General features: G+C 37.3%; 1 protein-coding gene across 12 annotated transcripts in view; it reads left to right on the top strand.

The window, feature by feature from the left end:
• LOC127877442 (uncharacterized) overlaps window positions 1–14,222 on the top strand; it is a 48,138-nt gene that overhangs the window by 16,631 nt on the left and 17,285 nt on the right. For all 12 annotated transcript variants that reach the window (XR_008048438.1, XM_052423331.1, XM_052423324.1 and 9 more), the window contains 6 exons: window positions 1,347–1,696; window positions 2,213–2,330; window positions 3,902–4,032; window positions 9,253–9,418; window positions 9,831–10,006; window positions 11,392–11,436. Coding sequence is in view for 11 of the 12 variants with exons in the window: in XM_052423331.1 (XP_052279291.1) it covers window positions 1,347–1,696; window positions 2,213–2,330; window positions 3,902–4,032; window positions 9,253–9,418; window positions 9,831–10,006; window positions 11,392–11,436 (986 nt within the window). In the remaining variant the exon portion in view is untranslated. The remainder of the gene's footprint in view (window positions 1–1,346; window positions 1,697–2,212; window positions 2,331–3,901; window positions 4,033–9,252; window positions 9,419–9,830; window positions 10,007–11,391; window positions 11,437–14,222) is intronic.

The following is a 14,222-nucleotide window of genomic DNA, read 5'->3' as shown; positions in this document are numbered from 1 at the left end:
GACAAAATACCTCCAGTCTAACCTTGTCTGTAAGTGATGATAGCAGTGCTGACAAAATACCTCCAGTCTAGCCATGTCTGTAAGTGATAATAGAAGTGCTGACAAAACACCTCCAGTCTAGCCTTGTCTGTTAGTGATGATAGAAATGCTGACAAAATAACTCCAGTCTAACCTTGTCTGTAAGTGATGATAGAAGTGCTGACAAAATACCTCCAGTCAAGCCTTGTCTGTAAGTGATGATAGAAGTGCTGACAAAATACCTCCAGTCTAGCCTTGTCTGTAAGTGATGATAGAAGTGCTGACAAAATACCTCCAGTCCAGCCTTGTCTATAGGTAATGATAGAAGTGCTGACCTAATACCTCCAGTCTAGCCATGTCTGTAAGTGATGATAAAAGTGCTGACAAAATACCTCCAGTCTAGCCTTGTCTGTTAGTGATATGAGCCTTTCTTTTTCAAGGGGGAAGCCGACTGCACTGGTTAATCAGGGAAAACACTTTAAGCCCCGTTTTCCATGACCTAGACTCATATGAACAAATGACTTAATACTGTGAAATCAACAGTTTTGGCGTAGGTCAAATTTTTGGGCTTTCCATTCACCCTCCTTTGGGAGTATTCATTACCATAAGTCAGGTTCTCTGCTGTCTTCAGATTCATACATATGCATGCAGAGTTGATTGATCCATATATTTACCTTTTGATACCCCCAGATTAAATGATCAGGGGGTTTAATGTTTTTGGCCTGTCAGTCTGTCTGTCATTTTATGTGTGTGTCTGTCCCAAAACTTTAACATTGCTCATGAAATGAAAACTCTTGGGTCTATCTTCTTTAAGCTTCACATGTGCATGCATCTCATAAAAGATCTACAATCAAACATGGTTTGAGGTCACTAGGACAAAGGTCAAGGTCACTGTGACCTTTATTTGACTAAGTAATGGGCCTTGTTTTCTCTAAAATAGCTGCTGTGCGGCTTCAAAGCGGTGTAGAAGGCATTGTGTTTCACAAACAAAGCTCTAGTTTTCCCATTTGTTGATATGAATACATTGTGATTGGCCATTGAAATTACACCATATTTGTACCACACAGAGTTAAGTTATTTTACTGTACATCCAATTTAACCTTGTGTGTTATTGTTTTAACTTGATGCAAAGCTAAATACTTTTGAAAATAAAAATAACAGCAATTGTCCCCCTATCTCTGGCAGTTGGCAGTTACTGACATGAGTCCCATATAAGCATTAAGTACTGGTAAACAAAAAATAACAAAATAGTATGTGGTGTTATTACAATCACATGTTTGTATGAAAATTTAAAATTTGGCATAATTGATATATGATACTATTTTCAGATGTGAAAATGGTGACCGTTCTTGTACTTGGCAACCTTGTAACTGAGAACGAAGTTTCCAAACTTGCAACCGACAATAGCGTGATAGACTTCCTTCACCAGGCAACAATCAAAGCAGCAGACCATAAGGACCGAAAAGAAGGCGGCTTTTCACTGTGTGAACTCATTGAAGGCCTTGCGTCCATGGCCCGCAGTGATGAAAACAAGACTCTGATATTCGAGAAGCAGGACATTATTGCTTTGGTTACGAAGATGTTGACTGCTAAGGATACCTCGGATTTTGAAACCTTGGCCTGTGTGAAACTGCTGTGGGAATTGGCTTTCCGTGACAGCATAAAAAAGAAAATCAAAGTAAGGGAAATTTGAATTTTAACACTTTGATTTAGTATAACACCCGTACACACATATGAGCACTGTAATGCAAAAATGGGTCATTTGCAATATGCAACTGAGTTAAAATAAAAAAATATAGCGGAAGCAAAAAATGATAAAACAATAGACATGTATTAAAAGTGTATTTTTAATGCTTCTGGTTAATTTATTATTGGCTTTTTGGTGTGAACCAGATTAAAATGCATTAACAAGCTTATCAGTTTGCGAATTTTTTCCAAAATGTAAATGTCATTGTTGTCATTTTCTTTGTAGAATATGTAACGATTCCGAATAAGTTCGCAATCAGGGATGACAATTTCCTGCTTTTAGAGAATTTTTTATGTTTTAAGGAAGTTTCTTTGAAACAAAAATCCAGTTTCCGTCCATGATTAAACTGTGCAAACCCACAGGCTAATCTGGGAAACACTGCGTGCATGCATTAAGCCCAGTTTTGCCAGAATGAGGCATAAATGTATTGTTGTAAATTGTTTCCAGGCAAACAAAGTTCTGGTTGAGATAATCAAACAGCTGCAGGATAGTAAAAACGCTGAAGTCAAAAATGCGGCCCGCAGTGCATTCTTTGTGCTGGTTGGAAAGGATCAAAGACTGGATGGTATGATGTCATGTAAAAAATATTATTCCCCTGGATGGAAGGGGTATTATATGAGCCTTGTTTTGGGAAAACTGGGCCTACGGTAATGCAAGTGCGTAAAGAGTCATCCCAGATATGCATGTGCAGTCCACATGGGCTTACACTTTCCGCTTTACCACAATTATTATAAGTTTTTGGACACTTAGAAATAATTTTTAAAAAATTCAGTCAGAATATTTAGATAAGAAAAATATTCAAAAATTACAGGTGTCTGAAAATTTAGAGACAAAAATTAAGGTTTCCAAAATGTATAATGATATTGAAATAAAATCAATGTACAATAATTTAATTGTGATTTTTACTCTTCTTTTGTCTGCTTTAAAAATATATATACAATTTTGCTAACTCTTGCCTGTAATAATATAGAACAAAATAGTAAAAACATATATCATTCAGCTTCTTTAATAGGACGAAACTATTTCAAATGCTGGTGGGGGAATCCATTGATTTCTACCAGTATACATAGTTATTGACCCAATTACGCGAATATAATGGTCAATGGCCTTCAGGCATGCATCTGCCAGGTTTTATGACCTTAATCAGGTTGTAAAAATCCATGTTCATAATGTCATAAGATAAGCGAAAAAACAGGGCTGAAGTCTGTACAATGGTGCTTTTAAATATACTGTCCGAAAATTAAGTAACATTAAATATGGATGGAAACCCGTATATCAGAAAAGAGTAACAAAAAATAATTATTTTTGCTAAATAAGAGGGTGTCCGAAAACTAAGAATGTCTGAAAACTGAGAGTAATTATTGTAATTGGATTTTTTACAAGACGTGACTTCCTTTAAAATATAAATATCATAAAAGTGAAAAGTCTCCTCCATGATTAGCCTTTGCAAACTGCATCAGCTTATCTGGGAGGAAACTCAATGCAAAAGCATTGGGCCCAGTATTCCCAGAACTAGGAAATCACTTTGATGGTTTGTTGGTCTGTTTGTCAGCCAGTCTGTTCCAAATGATTTAACTGAATCTTCTTACACATATGTCAAGTTTAATGCTGCTTTCTTACAGCAGCTTACAGGGAAACATGTTGCCACTGGTAATCAATGTCTACTAATAGCAAACATAAAAACCTTACACATTTCTGAAGCAATTAATTAAAAAGGTAATTTAAAAACTGTCAGTGTGTTGGATTAAATCACCATGAAGTATAGATGTGGAAGATGCTTTTTTTTCTTGGCAATTTATCTGCACATTCCTGAGGTACCACTATTGCTCCTTGAACAAAGCTAATAATGTTGTTTTTGGGTTAAAGGAAAATTTGTTATGTTATTACGAAATCATATCAGCTTCTTTCTGGGATAACTGGGCTGAATACAATTGCATAATGCGTCGTACCAGATAAGCTTGTGCAGTCCGCACAGACTAATCTGGGATGACATTTCCCACCAATACGCGATTTTCGTGGATTGCACAGACTTATCTTGGACGATAATTTATGCAAATGTATAAAGCCCTTTTTCCCCGGATCGCGCTTATTATATAACAAATTTGGTAATGTAGTCACATGGCCGCTATATTACAGCAAGTGTGAGAGAGACTCCTGGACAATCCCAAAAGCCTCCAGTTCCAGGGGTACTTGCTGCTGCAATTAAACCCTCAGGAAAACATATCATGATCTCCTACTGCTGGAATGACAAGGAGACTGTCTTAAAGGTAAAGTATTTTTATAAATAAAGGTCACTGCGGCAAAAAGGGTCTCTCTGCTTTTATGCAAAAAAAATAAGGGAGTGTATTTCTAAATGATAATCCAGTTAAGAGTTCCTTCCTGATTGCACTGTGCAGTCTGCAAGGGCTAATTTGCACTTAATTGCTTCCTAGTGAATGCCCTGTGCAGTCTGCAAGGGCTAATTTGCTTCCTAGAGTGAGGCTTTTATCAAAATATCCAGAAACAGCTACAGATCTATTGTGAATTGATAAAGCAGGCAACATATTAAAAATATGGCAATTTGTAAGTTTCCATATTAAAATCTGTGAAATCATCAATAGGCAAGTTATTAGAGCTGTAACAATTCGGTTCAATGCATAGAAAACCGGTTCAACGCCGCTGATTCGATTTCGATACCAATACGCCCAATTTCGATTTGATTCACTGCAATCCCGATTGATCCATATTTTAAACATTACATTCCAAATCCGTCGTCTAAACGTTATTGTCATTTGTAATACGTCTTGTGATTGGTCAATAGCCAATATAGCATCCAATGAATGAATGAATAACATGCTGTCATTGCTGAGCATTACATCAGCCGGTAAAATGGCTTCTTCAACCACGCCGAAAGACGCATTGTCAAAATTAAAATCAAAAGTATGGAAACATTTCGGTTTTCGCGAAGGTTCTGATGCAAAGGCAACTTGCAAAACGTGTTTTGTTGCCGTAAGTAACCCATATATAGTTCGTTTACTAAACTGTGTGCGTTCTGTTAAGAAGTCAACTGGAAGTTGTTTATATACTTGTATGTTTTTTTTCTGTTAAACACATGTGATACATTGTGCATTTTATGTTATTTTAGAATAACTCAAAAGGAAGTTTTGTTCAATAAATTTGTTTCTTATAAAACAATGTTGCGTTTTTAAATTTTATTTAAAAAATTAAGCGCTTTAAATGTACAACATAATAAGTTAATAACAAATACCAAACATATTAATTCATGCTCTGGTCAAACCAAACATGAAATAGTTTGCAAAATAAGCAGCAAATAGTTAAATTTGAATCGAATTGGACCATTTGGTATCGAAATCGAATCAGTGATGGGTGAATCGTTACAGCTCTATAAATTATAAACATACAACCAGAGCTACCTTTTTAGCTCGACTATTATATATGAAATATATATAGTGGAGCTATCCTACTCACCCCGGCGTCTGCGTCCACTGGGGGCTGACGAGGTCAAAGCGTAGTCCGTTTCGCTACGACGTCGGGTATATGTTTTACTACGAAAACATTGTTTAAAAACATATGACATCGAGAAAGTATTAGTCGAAAATTGTGTTTTAAACATGTAAGATCATGCTTTTCTAATAACAAAACTCTGAATTTAAGCATTATGACATTTCATAGGTTTGTTACATCAAATTATAATCCAAGATGTATCTGGTTTATGCGGTTAAACATGAAATATACCGCTGATTTTCAAAGCGAAGTCAAGTTTCACTTTTAAAAATGCAATTAAGGTTTACAACTGTGTTTAATTGACACAATTTTACAATTTCCATATTGATCTATGTATCGTTAAGCCACTGGTGTGTTTAGAAATGTGTAGGGTGACTCAGTTATCAGAAATAAAGGCTAAATATTATTATTAAGCATGATCATGTCTCGGACAGTATACGTATAAGCCTCGCTACGACAACGCTTTAGCGTGTATGCGTTTCTCACAGAAGACGTATTGGTTATCTCTCGAAGGCAAAATAAAGAAAAAAAAGTTAATACAGAGTCATGGAGTGGCTGGATGTTTCCTTTGAGGAATAGGTAGTAACAACGGCACAACATGATTCGAAGCGCACAGTCGACATTGTATTGCACATTATTATGATATAATTAAATTCACGACTAGGCCAAATGAAACGATTAAACTCGAAAATCCATAAAATATAAGATGACAGTTGAGAGTCGATAACCTAATGTCGTCGGTCTCAATAAAAATGACGCATCTTTACCTCGTGACAATCCCTTATACGTTCATTTTGATACAGACCGACGATAGGTTTTCAGCATACGGTACTCTTTATCAAATAACATTCGATTCTCGTTATCCCCAACTCGCTTATCTCAAAACTCTGCTTATGTCAAAGTAAATCCCATGTCCCAACTTCGATCATTATTTATCTCATACGGAATTTGATTTTTACATTGTATATATATCAAAGCGATTTTCTTGAAAATCGGTTATCGTCAACTAATTTTGAGATGAATTTCATGTTCGTATACATGATTTTACCTGTAAAATCCACACCTGTAACAGCCGTAAGGTGTGGAAAGTAGGACCCCAATGGCATAAATCCGCAATTGCATAACCAATATATTGTTGTAAAGGTGTGGCAGTGGGTTCTGTCACAGGTTATTGTTTACTGCGTACATGACAGCCGGTAAATTTACCTCGTGTTACAATGCGGTTAAGGCCCAGTCTCACTATGATGCCGGCGGAGCCCCAGTGCGTGATCAGGCATCTACCGGGTTGAACCGGGGCCCTACCGGGATGAACCGGTGCTCCACCGGGATGAACCGTGGACGACCGGGGACAACCGGGGCTCCACCAGGGCTCCACCGGGAAAGTATTAAAATGTTTAATACCTCCGGGATGAACTGGGAGTCACCGGGTAGGACCGGCAACGACCGGCTTGGCACCGGGAACAACCGGGACTGTACCGGGAACAACCGGTATGAAACATTTGAATACTTTCCCGGTGAAGTCCCGGTTGTCCCCGGTTTTACCGGGGCGTTGCCGCAGCTCTGCCGGGGTCTGATGCCGGTATAGTCCCGGTGAGTGCCGGCGTAGTGACGGTATACCAGGACTCTGCCGGGACTCTGTCGGCTTTCACCGGGTTCAACCTTTTCGTTTGGATGTTCATGCGCACAGTGAAGCACGGCATCTTTTGCACTGGGAAATGGCAGTCTGCAGTAACTGCAAACTGCATGTGATTTGTCCTGAAATGGATACAGAAACTTCGTTGAGCAACCTATACATTATATTTGTACTTCGTTGCGCAACCAATACCTACTCTGTGCGAAACCTATACATAAAGTGACTTGTAATTTCATTCGAAAAAAAGCATTTGAATAATTAAAAAATATGTTCGTAACCTGTTTTGCACTTTAAAATGTGTAATGTACACTGAATCAAAGTAACATGTAGTTTTATTTTATTTAAGTAACCATAATTAGCTATTTTAACAGAATAACCACCTTATGCATTGCTTCAAATCAAAATATTTCGAATTTAGCTTAAAATAAACTTAAAGGGGCCTTTTCACAGATTTTGGCATTTTTTAACTTATTCATTAAATGCTTTATATTGATAAATGTAAACATTGGATCGTAAAAGCTCCAGTAAAAAATCAAGAATAAAATTAAAAAAAGGAAAAGAACATTGCCCGGAGCAGGTTTCGAACCAGTGACCCCTGGAGTCCTGCCAGAGTCCTGAAGTAAAAACGCTTTAATCTACTGAGCTATTCCGCCAAGTATACATGCTTGGTGTATTTTATACCTTATATAAGCAATCTTCGTAGTTTCACAAAATTTAACGACAAAAACAGAACTCTCCAAATTATTCAATCGTTTCGCGTTGCAACGCTTTATAATTTTTAGGTTTTCAAATCGTCAAAAGATGCATATAATGGATATTTTTGAGCATGGTAAATGTTCAGTATTACTGTTTCCTCACAAATATCATACCTAAAACAAAAATTTGCGAATCTGAAACAACTTTTTTCAATTTTGTCAATTTACCAAAGCGTGAAAAGATCCCTTTAAAGGTTGCAATTACGCGTTTTTGTTATTAGTTTGTTATTGAAAATAAGTACCTACTATTACTGGATGTTCTGTTCTCTAATCCATAAACACCAGAAAAGATGAAACTCGCCTGATTAAGTAGTGTATTTACACAATGTTTTCGTAGTAAAACCTATACCCGACGTCGTAGCGAAACGGACTACGATTTGACCTCGTCAGCCCCCAGTGGCGTCTGTGTTAGCATGCAAATGTTAAAGTTTTCGTACTACCTCAAATATTTTCTTTGTCCCTTGACATATTGCTTTCATATTTTGCATACTTGTTAACCAACATGACCCCAACCTATAAACAAGAGCAGACAACTCTATCAAGCATTTTGTCATAATTATGGCCCCTTTTCCACTTCGAATATGCAGCAAATTTTAAAGTTTTCGTACTTCCCCATTTATTTTCATTTTCCCTTGATATATTGCTTTTATATTTTGCATACTTGTTTACCAACATCACCCCAACCTATAAACAAGAGCAAACAACTCTATCAAGCATTTTGTCATAATAATTGCCCCTTTTATACTTAGAATATGCATTATTATTGATAAATCAATGTTAAAGTTTGCGTACTACCCCAAATATTTCCTATATCCTTTGACATCTTGCTTTTATATGTTGCATACTTGTTTACCAACATGACCCCAACCTATAAACAAGAGCAGACCACTGTATCAAGCATTTTGACATAATAATGGCCCCTCTTACACTTAGATAATTGAACATTTTGCTTAAATTGCCATAACTTCTTTATTTATGATCACATTTTATTATTACTTTGACAAAACAACACTTACCTGAATACCACAATGGATTCCACCCAAACAATACCCCACGCCCCTACTCAGAATCCCTTTCCCCCCCATACCCCCCCCCCATTTTTTTTTTTTAAACATCATCTAATAAATAACCACACCTCACATTATACCCCCCTCTAACCCCCCACCCCCCCTACCCCCCCCACCCCCCCAAATTTTTTTATTTATTTTTTAAACATCATCTAATAAATTAACACATCTCACATTATACCCCTCTCACCACCCCCTACCCCCCAACCCCCCCCCCCCCAATTTTTTTTTAAAACATCATCTAATAAATTACCACACCCCACATTATAACCCCCCCCCCCCCAAAAAAAAAATTTTTTTTTTTCCTTTTTTTATTTTTGAAAGATCTTCTAATAAATTATTGAATATGAACAATTTCCCCATGATTGCTTACGTCATACTGTCAAGCACTCGAATAGTCGAGCGCGCTGTCCTCTGACAGCTCTTATTTCATCCACTGGTCAATAACTCCTTGCTTTCTTCGCCTATAAACACATTTCCTGGCAGTTCTCTTGAAAGTGAACAATTTTAATTGCTTGCGCCTTTCAGATCAACCACGAGCTAGTGCAGCGTGGCTTCAAAATCTGGATAGACGTCCAGGAGATGAACAAGTACCAGAATGTGCTCGAGGGCATGGCACGGGCTGTGGAGGAGGCAAGCATTGTCCTCATCTGCTACTCAGAGCACTACCAGAATAGCCGTAACTGTCGTACAGGTATGTAGCTTCACAGTCATCAAAAGCAGCCTGGAGACAGTGTATTTATCTTACTCTTTTCATATTTTAAATGCCATAGTTGAGTATCTGCAATATTGGTCATGTATTTAATAGCTCAAAGACATACAACAAATGTGTTATTTTATCAAATATTTTATTGGGCTTGATGCATGTGTGTAAATTGTTGTCTCATATTAGCCTGTGTCCACACAGGCTAACCAGGGACTACACTTTCTGCCTAGACTGGATTTTCGTTTATAAATAGAGAATCCTTTTAAATGAACAATTCCATAAAAGAACAAAGTTTCGTCTGTGATTAGCCTGTGTGGACTGCACTGAATAATCCAGGACCATATTTTAAGCACATACAAAAGCCCCACTCATTTTCTATCTTCTGGTTATTTACTTTCAGAGGCAGAGTATGTCTATGCAAAGGATAAGCCGTTCATCCCTCTGAAGATGCAGCGTGGCTACATGGCAGAAGGCTGGCTGGGTATCCTTGTGGGTGTGAAGCTGTACATAGAGTTCTCTCCCCACTACCCATTTGAGACCAAGCTGGAGGAACTCTCCAGCAGAATTAGCAAAGAGGTACATTTATTATATGAGCTGCGTTGGGGGAAAACTGGGTGAAATGCATGTGCTTAAAGTGTCATCCCAGATTAACCTGTACAGTCTGCACAGGCTAATCAGCGACATAACTTTCCACTTTTTTGGTATTTTCATGTCATTCCTGATTAGCCTGTGTGGATACATGCATTATTCCCCCCCATCCACCCATCTTTACCAGAAAGCTTATATAATTTGATTATGCCAACCTTATCCATTTAACATGTTACATAAAAATTACAAAAGTAATCCACTTTAAGCTACCAGAGGGAACTATATGTTTACCCCTTTGTTTGCCATGTATATCCATCCATTTGTCTGTATTTGGGTCAATACATCTGTTTGTCTCACTGTCAGCAAAACTTCTTCCTTGATTTCTCTATGGTAAGGAACATTTTAAATTTGCAGGGGTTGTTCAACTGAGGGATTCTTTCATATCATGAATATTTATAAACAATAAAAGGAAAATAACTTCCCTGGTATTACAAGATCAATCCATGTTATGTATGGTGTGTTAAATACAGTTAAGTTGTTGTCTACACAATTTTGTCAAATTAAAATCATGGAGTAAAAACTGCCCTCAACCTGGAGGTATCAAGGTTTATATTTACTAACCTTTAGATTAACCTTGCACAGTAGTTTTAAAGAACATTTTTATCTGCAACCATTCAAATTGGTATTATGGTTAATTGTTAGGAAAGGAAGAAGCCAATCGGTTTTGAGGTCAACAGTTCAAAAGTCAAGGTCACAGGGCTCATTACAGTAAATGCATTTCTGCATTACATTTTGAGATTGTCTTTAAATATGATCATAAACATTGGTAAATTAAATACTTTGGAGTAAGGTAAGATGACTATTTATTTTAAAGTTACCAGGTTTAAAGTTGGGGAAACAGCTCAAAAGCCAAGTTGACTAGGGTTTGTAATATGACATTGTTTGCACAAGATACCTACAGAACACAGTCCACTAAGTAGGTAATACAAGGTATGCTGAAGAAAAGAAGACACCATTCTTGTTGGAATTCAACAAAAGGGTGCCAGAGCTTAAAAACATCTCTTGTTGTAATAAGATTGCTACATTTGATGACATTCTGGGTGTGATATTCTTTTACACTAGTTTGGCAATCACTTTAACGATCTGCATAATAATTGATATATAATTATAATTGAGATATTGGGAATAATGTGTTTCATTTAAGCTTTTTCTTCATATTATATTGTCAATTGTATATATATGTCCTGTGTGTAAATGGAAAGACAGATTTAAAAAAAATGTTTGTAAATTATTGTTACGTACTTTATTGTAACTTTTTCATCAATTAGTGAGCTCAAACAAAATTGTTACTTGTGTGGAAATGCATTTTGTAGCTCGGAAAGGAGCCAACTCCTCAAGAAAATGTACCAGTAATTAAGGTAAGTGAGACCTCTCTATATGTTAGAATACTGCACCTTAATTTGAATCATTGCAGTATTAAGTGCCAAGCCAGAATTCAATGGGTCAATTAAGGTTCATGTACACCTGATTCTCTGCATCAGTAAGTGTTCAGAGTGTGTTTATATCATACCTTTTCATTGACATTGACCTGAGACAACAGTGCCTAATATAACTATGAATATCAGGTATGTACGGGTTTATTTCAGTCAATGGTTGTGGGTAAAACATTCTTTGTCTTAATTCTTGGTGTTAATGAATCTGATTTAGCAAAGCAAAAATATGCAGTTATTTGAGACACAAAAAAGCAGAGTTTAAGTGATTATATTGTATTATTTCTTTAAAATTGGGGGCGCACGGGTATGATAAACAGATAAAGGAAATCTTTCCCTATTGTTTTGTTAAAGAGCAGACTCAGCTCAAATTCAAATGAAGGCTTGGCAAGTATTTCTGTAATTTTTTCAAAGCCTTACCTAATAAATTAATAAGTGCTAAAGCAGTTACCTGTTATTCTCTTTTTATCAGGAGGGTGCGCTTGCTGTAGATTCCTTAAACACATGTGTGCAGATAATGGAAAGCTGTTATTTTGTTACATTTAAGTTTGATTGAATAATAGGGACAAAAAGCTAAAGTACCCTATGTATACTATAAAAGTGTATAGAAGATATTTAGATTATTTTTGCTGTATGTCAATATTATTTTATCAAGTTTCATGTAACGTAAACATTGTTTTGTTGATATTGAAACAAAATAGCCAATATAAAATAAACATGTTTGTGGTGCATCTATAGAGACCCCTAAATATTAACCCTTAAATGTCCTGACTACTGTATTATTGTCCCCTACCGGTGAAACTTATGGAGACTTATGGTTTGCGCTCTGTGTGTCAGTCAGTATGTCAGTCAGTCTGTCACACTTTTCTGGATCCTGCGATAACTTTAAAAGTTCTTAATGTTTTTTCATGAAACTTGAAAAATGGATAGATGGCAAAATGGAGATTATGCATGTCATTTCATTTTGTTCCTATGTCAAAAATTCTGGTTGCTATGGCAACAATTAAAAAAATATTCTGACAATGGTGGAGTTTCACCGGTAGGGGACCATATTGCTTGACAATAGTCTTGTTTATACTGACACTATGTCTGATGATGGACCCTTATCAAACCCCTTGGTTGTAGACAGGTTTCCACAAAATTGAATAAGAGTTGACAATAATATGATCCTTGTTCTGTGAAAACTGTGCTTAATACATATGCATAATATGTCAAAGATAAGCCTGTGTGTGAAGCAAATCAAGGACTACACTCTCTGCTTGTATTGAAGCCTGTGTGAGGCTAATCAAGGACTACACTTTCTGCTTGTATTGACGCTTGTGTGTGAGGCTAATCAAGGACTACACTTTCTGCTTGTATTGAAGCCTGTGTGAGGCTAATCAAGGACTACACTTTCTGCTTGTATTGATCTGTGTGTGAGGCTAATCAAGGACTACACTTTCTGCTTGTATTGATCTGTGTGTGAGGCTAATCAAGGACTACACTCTCTGCTTGTATTGAAGCCTGTGTGTGAGGCTAATCAAGGACTACACTTTCTGCTTGTATTGAAGCCTGTGTGAGGCTAATCAAGGACTACACTTTCTGCTTGTATTGAAGCCTGTGTGAGGCTAATCAAGGACTACACTCTCTGCTTGTATTGAAGCCTGTGTGTGAGGCTAATCAAGGACTACACTTTCTGCTTGTATTGAAGCCTGTGTGAGGCTAATCAAGGACTACACTTTCTGCTTGTATTGATCTGTGTGTGAGGCTAATCAAGGACTACACTTTCTGCCTGTATTGATCTGTGTGTGAGGCTAATCAAGGACTACACTTTCTGCTTGTATTGACGCTTGTGTGTGAGGCTAATCAAGGACTACACTCTCTGCTTGTATTGAAGCCTGTGTGAGGCTAATCAAGGACTACACTCTCTGCTTGTATTGAAGCCTGTGTGTGAGGCTAATCAAGGACTACACTCTCTGCTTGTATTGATCTGTGTGTGAGGCTAATCAAGGACTACACTTTCTGCTTGTATTGATCTGTGTGTGAGGCTAATCAAGGACTACACTCTCTGCTTGTATTGAAGCCTGTGTGTGAGGCTAATCAAGGACTACACTTTCTGCTTGTATTGAAGCCTGTGTGAGGCTAATCAAGGACTACACTTTCTGCTTGTATTGATCTGTGTGTGAGGCTAATCAAGGACTACACTCTCTGCTTGTATTGAAGCTTGTGTGAGAGGCTAATCAAGGACTACACTTTCTGCTTGCATTGAAGCCTGTGTGTGAGGCTAATCAAGGACTACACTTTCTGCTTGTATTGAAGCCTGTGTGTGAGGCTAATCAAGGACTACACTTTCTGCTTGTATTGAAGCTTGTGTGTGAGGCTAATCAAGGACTACACTTTCTGCTTGTATTGATCTGTGTGTGAGGCTAATCAAGGACTACACTTTCTGCTTGTATTGACGCTTGTGTGTGAGGCTAATCAAGGACTACACTCTCTGCTTGCATTGAAGCCTGTGTGTGAGGCTAATCAAGGACTACACTTTCTGCTTGTATTGAAGCTTGTGTGTGAGGCTAATCAAGGACTACACTTTCTGCTTGTATTGATCTGTGTGTGAGGCTAATCAAGGACTACACTTTCTGCTTGTATTGAAGCTTGTGTGTGAGGCTAATCAAGGACTACACTTTCTGCTTGTATTGAAGCCTGTGTGTGAGGCTAATCAAGGACTACACTTTCTG

Source organism: Dreissena polymorpha, chromosome 4, assembly GCF_020536995.1.
Source record: "Dreissena polymorpha isolate Duluth1 chromosome 4, UMN_Dpol_1.0, whole genome shotgun sequence".
Lineage (NCBI taxonomy): Eukaryota > Metazoa > Mollusca > Bivalvia > Myida > Dreissenidae > Dreissena > Dreissena polymorpha.
This window is presented reverse-complemented; position numbering and strand designations above follow the sequence as displayed.